We start from the raw sequence: 8,624 nt of genomic DNA, 5'->3' as shown, positions 1-8,624 counted from the left end.
CAGTCAGCAAATTACCAATGGAATTGTTACACGTCAAGGGCGCGAAAACAAACCCCATAGCTGTGCTGGAATAAATTTATTAATTTCTACCTTTTCTTTTGTTTTCCTTATTTTCTTCTTCACCATAGATGTGCTGGAATAAATTTCCTCACCCAGCCACCATTTTCAATGGTGAAACTTGTGATCTGATCCACTAAAAGTGAGACTTCCCAATGTCGAAAAAATCAAAATGGATAAACATCAAGAAGAAAGAAAAAATAATCACGGAACTCAATGTCAAAATACAAGAAAAATCACTGCAACTTCAAGAAAAATTACTCTTCTCTTCTTCAAAACATTTGCTAGCCTTTTGTAAATTCAGAAACAATGGGTATGATTGGACCCCATGAATGCAATGAAACCTGATGTCCTTTTTGCGCTTTTGTTTTGTTTTTCTGGCGAAAGTTACGCCCAACATCACATTTGGATCTGATATATTTTGAGCTCGATTGTTGACAGTTTTATTCTCTCTGTTGAAATTAGAAGGAGCATACACAAGAAAAAAAAATGGTGAAAGAAATTTATTTTTGACTTCATTAATATAGTAGAACAGTGGAGAGGACAAAGGGTAAAAGAACAGTAAACGAAAAATTGGACGAACGGGAATGGAGAAAACGATGAAGGAAGAGAGGTAGGTTGAAAGTTTTTTTTCTTTTCTTTTTTGGTTTTCCTTATAGTTTATGTATATTTTTTTGATTTTACAATCTTTTTAATAAATAGTAACAGATACACGCGTCATTTGAATGTGACTTGTACGCATTATGTCCACGTAAAATAAGCTACCTCCACATAAGCACAGTCAATGGTCAAAAGTGTTTATTAGTTATAGGTTTTACAAGTTTGAGTGTTTAAATGGGAAAGAAGAAAATTTGTGTATCGGTTTTCAGAAGCCCTACAAGTCTAAGTGGTCAGGAAACCAGTTCGCCTACTTATAATGGACGGAAAAAAGTCTTCATCAGTTCGTGACTGTTACGAAATAAGAAGTTAATGATTGTTAATATGCCCTTCCAAAATGTCAAGTTGGAACTGTTGGAGTTGTAATCGAATGGTTTAATTTTTTTTCTTGTTAAAGAAAAATAGGTAAAACCACCAAAGCATAAGAAATTAGATAAATCCATTTCCCAGTCAATGAAAATGTCATATCACCTTGCCAAGCCCCTCATTACATAGATATATATAAATTATTAATCTTGAAAAGGGAAGAGAATACTTTATGCTGTTAGTCATTTTAGAAGGACGTATATCAAAAAATGATAGGAAAAATAAAAATAAAAACAATTTGATAAAAATAAAATAAAAATAAAAGTGATCAGATTAAACACCAAGAGAACATGAAAGAGAACTGATTAATTTCAAAACCAAAAGGAAGGAATTTACCTCTAGCAATTGGAGAAATAAGATGAAGAGAACGTTACCACAAAGAAAAAACACACCACAGTGACGGGCCTCTAATCGTGGAAGGAAGAAAGGGAAAATGATGAGGCATATTTAAAATGACTATTGAAAGTGGCTTTTCAGTAAATAAGGGCTTTAAAAGTGACATTCCAATTTTTTAACACAACACTTAAAAAAGGAGAAGGGCAAAAATTGAAGGAAGAAATAAATAGTAATCCTAGTTTCTCATCATTTTCTTTTGTCCCTCTTTTATATAGATATATAAATATCGGCATTTGACTTTGACTTTCTATGTTGTCTATCATCGTTCTCCTTTAATCTTTTCTCTGTAATAGCTTCAGGGAAAAGGGAATTTCTAGTGCCAACATGGAATATGACGGAATCCCATGGAAATGGATACTATGCCAACTCCATCTGCGACAGCTTGATCCATAGCAGCAATCACATCTGCAGTAGAGGTTAAAAATTCAGGCCATGATACTTTGTAAATAGACAATCTAGCACGCGGAGAAACTCCTCTTGCAGTTCCCTTGGCATATCCGAAGTACGAAACGCCTTGGACATCATTTCCCGCTGCAATTGAGGCTACATATGTGTCGTGACCATAATAAATCGACTTTTCAAGTATATAACAACATATTGTTATCACATTTTACCCTTTTCTCGTTAGGCAAAGTACAACTAAGTAAGCATATAGTACTTTATTTGTAACTTACAGGAATATCTCGACGTGGAACGGATGGATACCAATCATAAGGTGCGAGGAGGATCATTCGATAAAGTTTCTTACGAGAATCTCGATATGAATGTGTTACAATTTTTAAAAGGAACTCCGAGAGAATTGTTCGATAAAGTACAATTTAAGCATGAGTTAGAAACTGTACATTTCAAATGGACTTTGTTCGAGACAGTACAATGAAAATGAAAGATATCAAAGCTAACTTCTCAATTAAAACTGATGAATTCTCATTATAGCTAAAGATCGAAAGAAAATTAGTGACTGTGATAAAGTAATATGTGTCGTTAAGAAGTTTAAGCCCCGTAAATAAAGATATCCACTATTTATTTAAAGAAAGATGGAGTAGAGTTTTTACTTTCCTTTGCCATACAATGTTGGCCAATTCCAGTGGAGAGATCTATGTTCTTCTCCTAGTATCCAAACACTAATTAGAAGCTGAGTGTCGGCAGTATTAATTGTTGTTGAATATTCGTCACAACCCCCCCCCCCCAGAAAACCCACATGCCACTCCCTCCCCACTTCGTCGCATTACATGAATGATTTTGAGTCATTCATCAAACTTGGGACCCCGAAAAACGTCCATGGCATTATCTACTCTCCTGATATAGACAAAAATTTATTCACACTCGATATTTATATTAAATCAATGAATATATAATATATATGAGAAAATAAGTTACCTATCAAACTTGTCCGAAAAAATTATTTACACACTTTAACTTTACGGGCGACCTATGTCCCTCTTATTTTTGTTTGAGGTGAATTTAATATCACCCTAAATGGTGACGTGGCAAAGGCAGTAGTTCCACTCTCCCAAACTCGCGTGTAAGAGGGAAATGATTAAAAATAGACATATTTTTACCGTGTACGTCCCTTTTTCTTTTACTTCTTCTTTTCTTATTTTTTTGTCTTTTTATTTTCTCTCTCTACCTTTTCTTCTTTCTGTCACCATTTCATTTTTCCCATCCAAGATACTACTGTATCTCCATTTTCCGCCATTATATTTGCCTCCATCCCTCTATTTTTTTTCTTTTTTCTTCTTTTTCTCTTTTAGTTTTTCTTTACTAGAGTAGAGATACTCTCCACTACCTTTTAGCAATAGCAATACCACGTGTACTTTCCATATATATATATATATATATACTTGTACTAGCTACAAAAAATCATGTCTTTCTGATTTATTTCTTGTAATATTTCGTTGAAAAAAATTGAATAATAATGTAATCTGGCCTGTTTGGACATAAATTTTGCCGAAACTTGAGGGATTTTAACTGACTGAAAAGTTTGGGATTTGCCGGCTTCATTTTTTCGACGAGAAATTTTCCCCTACTTTTTAAAGCTGGAAGTGTTGGATCTTCCATGTTAGTGTAGGTGGTGATGAAGATGACACAGAAAATAAGAGTTCAAAAAAAAAAGTAACGAAATAAGTGGGGGAAAAATAAAGGAGCTTTTGACACGTGGTGCGTGTGTACTACACATCCCACCACAAGACTGACTATGTGTTACCAATGGGATATTAAATTCATCCCAAATAAGAATAGGGTGGACATAGGTCGCCCCTAAAGTTAAGGTGTAAATGATTTTTCCGAACAAGTTTGATGGGCATTTTATGTATTTTCTCTATATATATTCACTTACACTATTATTACTAAATCTCATTTCAATTTTTGATTCAATCATAATAGTTCAATATAATTTGATATAAACATCCGGATACAATACAAAATAAATTTTTACCACTAAATTTCAAGAGAGGATACTACTGTGCCCCTACATTATTAATGCCCCAACAAATTTTACCAAATGGGGAACAGAGTATCATGAAAAGTAATCGGATACAGACTTTCAGAAATTTATTTATGGAAATTTAGAACGAGAAAAAATTTACGTATACAAAGTAAAAGAATAGAAGAAAAGAGGGGAAAAACTCAATCACTTTTTCACTTTCCCTGCTAGGATTATAATTTTTTTCTCAGTTAATTCTTAAATACTATTCAACTGATGATGAAATATAAAATTCCTATTCGTGAAATAAGAGATAAAAAAAGAGAGGGAAAATCCATACAAATTGCTTGCATTTGTTACGAAATTTAAAGAATTTATTATTCTCCACCTAAGAATTTTAAGTTCTGTCATGTTCTCTTTCCTAATCTTTTCAATTCTCCTTTGATTGATTCTCCAAATAAAGAAATGCTTATAATGTCAGTAGCTGACTCATCAGCAAGTGGGCAAGTCTGGCCCTTGTGGTCAGGTTAGATTATATTATCCAGAAGCTAAAGTAGCATATCCTAGCATGTAGAATTTGATCATGGAGAAAGAGTGAAAGCAACACCCATTGATTATTGACTTTTCTTTTGCTTAAAAGAGAATACACTTGACTTAGTTTATCATAATTCTGTCTTATCTGGCCTCACAAGATCATTTAAGAAAACAAGAAATCATATAGTAATAGATAACATAGACTTCAATGGATAACAAGTGGGGCCATGTTTGCAAATTACTACATTATTGGTTCCTTCCAAGCAGCCAACAAGATTGGTAACAGTGAGAAGAACAAGACATCTATACAAGCTGATACTTTATAGGTTCATTTTACTTATACACAAAGCTTAGCCGCCTTTCTTTACTATACTTTCAATCCTTACTTGACTAGCAATATAGATTATTGCAAGAACCAAATGCTGCTTGCATGATCCTATAAAATCACTTGAATCTGTGGTGGCTTAAGAAGGTGTAGTGTGTAGCCAACACTAAGATCTAAAGATGGGGTTGCCTTATTTTCATCTTCTTTTCCTTTCATGGTTTCTTTCTGCTCTTGTCTTCTGTTTGTTAGCCACAGCACAAAGATCCACTTACATTGTCCATTTGGATAAATCCTTAATGCCTAATATCTTTGCTGATCACCATCATTGGCATTCTTCCACTATTGATTCCATTAAAGCTGCAGTTCCTTCATCAGTAGACAGATTCCACTCCGCTCCAAAACTTGTTTACTCTTATGACAATGTGTTTCATGGCTTCAGTGCTGTTTTGTCCAAAGATGAACTGCAAGCTTTGAAGAAGTCACCAGGTTTTGTTTCAGCTTATAAAGATAGAACTGTGGAACCTCAAACTACCCACACATCTGATTTCCTTAAGCTTAATCCTTCATCTGGGCTATGGCCTGCTTCTGGTTTAGGCCAAGATGTGATCATTGGTGTTCTTGACTCTGGCATCTGGCCTGAATCTGCGAGTTTTCGAGATGATGGTATGCCTGAAATCCCCAAAAGATGGAAGGGTATATGCAAGCCAGGCACACAGTTTAACACTTCATTGTGCAACAGAAAACTTATTGGGGCTAATTACTTCAATAAGGGAATTTTGGCTAATGATCCAACTGTGAACATTTCCATGAATTCGGCAAGGGATACTGATGGTCACGGCACACACGTTGCTTCCATTGCTGCTGGAAATTTCGCCAAAGGTGTTTCCCACTTTGGATATGCACCAGGAACAGCAAGAGGAGTCGCGCCACGAGCTAGTCTGGCCGTATACAAGTTTAGCTTTAATGAAGGAACCTTTACTTCAGATTTAATTGCTGCTATGGACCAAGCTGTGGCAGACGGTGTTGACATGATATCTATTTCATTTGGGTTCCGTTTCATTCCTTTGTATGAGGATTCTATATCCATTGCTTCTTTTGGAGCTATGATGAAGGGAGTGCTAGTTTCAGCTTCTGCTGGAAATCGAGGTCCGGGGATTGGAAGTTTAAACAACGGATCTCCATGGATCTTGTGCGTGGCATCAGGCCACACAGACAGGACATTTGCTGGCACTTTGACTTTGGGAAATGGCTTAAAAATCAGGGGTTGGAGCTTGTTTCCTGCAAGAGCCATTGTTAAGGATTCAACAGTGATTTACAACAAGACTCTAGCTGATTGCAATTCGGAAGAATTATTATCACAACTATCTGATCCGGAACGTACCATCATTATATGTGAAGATAATGGGGATTTCTCTGATCAAATGCGTATTGTCGCTCGAGCAAGACTTAAAGCAGGCATCTTTATTTCTGAGGATCCAGGAGTGTTCAGGTCTGCTACATTTCCCAACCCTGGAGTTGTGATTAACAAAAAGGAAGGGAAACAAGCCATCAATTACGTAAAAAATACTGTCGATCCCACGGCCACCATCACATTCCAAGAGACGTATCTGGATGTAAAGCCAGCACCAGTTGTTGCTGCATCCTCAGCACGAGGCCCCTCCAGAAGCTACTTGGGAATTGCAAAACCAGATATATTGGCACCAGGGGTGCTGATTCTTGCCGCATATCCACCAAACGTATTTGCTACAAGTATTGGGCCAAACATAGAATTGTCCACTGATTACATTCTTGAATCAGGCACATCTATGGCTGCACCACATGCTGCTGGAATTGCAGCAATGCTAAAAGGCGCGCATCCTGAATGGAGTCCTTCAGCTATTCGCTCTGCCATGATGACCACAGCAGATCCTTTGGACAACACTCGAAAACCTATTAAAGACTCGGACATTAACAAGGCCGCCACGCCCCTAGACATGGGAGCAGGACACGTTGATCCCAACAGAGCGCTTGATCCTGGCCTAGTATACGATGCTACTCCACAAGATTACGTAAATCTTCTATGCTCTCTGAATTTCACAGAAGAGCAATTCAAGACAATTGCAAGATCATCAGACAACCACAACTGCTCAAATCCATCCGCCGATCTCAATTACCCGTCGTTCATTGCATTGTACCCCCTCGAGGGACCCTTCACATTCTTGGAGCAGAAATTCAGGAGGACAGTAACAAATGTTGGTCAAGGTGCAGCTACTTATAAAGCTAAGCTAAAAGCTCCAAAGAACACTACAGTTTCAGTATCACCACAAACTCTGGTATTCAAGAAGAAAAATGAGAAACAAAGTTATACTTTGACAATTCGTTATTTAGGTGATGAGGGTCAGAGTAGAAACGTTGGGTCCATCACTTGGGTTGAAGAGAATGGAAACCATTCTGTTAGGAGTCCTATAGTGACATCTCCCATTATTGAGATCTGGTCATAAGTTGTGCTACTTTATGAAATATTTTGACTTGGGATGCATGGGAGAAATCATGTATTATACTGTACGAATTGTCTCATTGTCTGTGCCTATCCTAAATTAATAATGATGATAAATTTGCTAGCAAATTGCAGCAATTATCTTAGTATAGAACATTTGCTTGCAGCACCTAGTGCGTTGTCAACAATTCTTTTATGCTTTTATGTCAGTAATTACTAGTAGTTCCAATTCGCTTTTAATTTTTTTATCTAATTTTTGGGAGAAGTGCACATTTCTCTTTTTATTACGAAGTAGTTAAAAATAAGGTAAGATTAAAAGAAAAATAAAAATGTTCTTTAACTTTACTCCTTTTTTCGTTTTCAATCAAAGGATGATAATATAGTTACTGTTACATCACCAACTAATAGAAATTGTATGAATCCAATACAAATATTTATTTGGGAGAAAATGATATGATAATTACACTTTGAATAGAAGAAAATAAAGAAAACCCTATAAGAATCTCTAACGTATGTTTCGGTGTCTCCAAAAACGTAGAAAACCCTACAGGCATTTATTTATATTGCAACAAATATCAATACTTAAGTTGTTCGTGGCGACTTCCCCTCTCAATTCAACCTTAGCCTTCGAACTCTCCATTGATTTGGGTTCTGCTAACTGTCCTTTCTTAAAATGTTTTTCAACACACTGCAAGCAAGTGTTCATATGCTCTGAAAATTACTGCAATTGACTAGTAAATTTATTCCATTGTCTTTTGGGCGTAGGACATTGGAATAAACATATATGTTTATCTAATTAACGTGTTTCCTGGAAATTTTTTGTGTGCATTAACATTGTTGATTTTTCTTGTAACACCTTTCTTTATTTGATCAAAGTTCTTAGGGATAAAATCAGTAATGTTGGGGCGTTTCAACGCTTAAAGTAGCTTATAGCGCATACAATATGATTTATTCCAATGTCGTATGGATAGGACAAGAACTCTTTCATTCAGTATACATAATCTAACAGAGGCGGATCTAGCATGGCGGTACATGATTAGTCTGGACCAAGTACTTTCAATGCAAAGCATAAAATTATATATAAAAATTAACTAAAATTGCAATAAATAGTAAATATGAACCTATTATAATTTTAGAAATCACACACAAAGCAAATAGAGAAGAAAAATCAACACAGATTTAACGAGGTTCGGTTAAGCCTAATCCTCCGGGCAAAAGTAGAGAGCGTTTTTCACTATGAATGAGAAGAAAAACACAGTACAATCTCTAGGATCCCCAACTACAACTCCTATATATAGTGTTTTGTAAGCCGTCCGATAAGCCCATAACGCATTATCAAGATTCCATGTTCGCTCACTACACACTACTCTTCTTTAGCCACAAACTGTTGA

At 36.0% G+C, this 8,624-nt stretch overlaps 1 protein-coding gene and 1 long non-coding RNA gene across 2 annotated transcripts; one reads left to right on the top strand and one right to left on the bottom strand.

Moving 5' to 3' along the window:
• Window positions 1–240: 240 nt before the first annotated feature.
• Window positions 241–1,485, bottom strand: LOC138877090 (uncharacterized). The gene is made up of 2 exons (XR_011402408.1): window positions 1,417–1,485; window positions 241–509 (listed from the first exon to the last, which is right to left on the bottom strand). It is a non-coding gene; the product is annotated as an uncharacterized lncRNA (long non-coding RNA).
• A 3,252-nt stretch (window positions 1,486–4,737) lies between these two features.
• LOC104243905 (subtilisin-like protease SBT3) lies at window positions 4,738–7,387 on the top strand. Its single transcript, XM_009799174.2, has one exon. The coding sequence runs from the start codon at window positions 4,937–4,939 to the stop codon at window positions 7,235–7,237; it is 2,301 nt and encodes a 766-aa protein (XP_009797476.1). The 5' UTR covers window positions 4,738–4,936; the 3' UTR covers window positions 7,238–7,387.
• Window positions 7,388–8,624: the final 1,237 nt, after the last annotated feature.

This window comes from Nicotiana sylvestris, chromosome 9 (assembly GCF_000393655.2).
Source record: "Nicotiana sylvestris chromosome 9, ASM39365v2, whole genome shotgun sequence".
NCBI lineage: Eukaryota > Viridiplantae > Streptophyta > Magnoliopsida > Solanales > Solanaceae > Nicotiana > Nicotiana sylvestris.
Note: the sequence above shows the minus strand (reverse complement) of the source record. Positions and strands in the feature narration are given on the sequence as shown.

Bases quoted from the DNA above. Each gene is read 5' to 3' on its own strand.
- LOC104243905 (XM_009799174.2), top strand. From the start codon at position 4,937: ATGGGGTTGCCTTATTTTCATCTTCTTTTCCTTTCATGGTTTCTTTCT.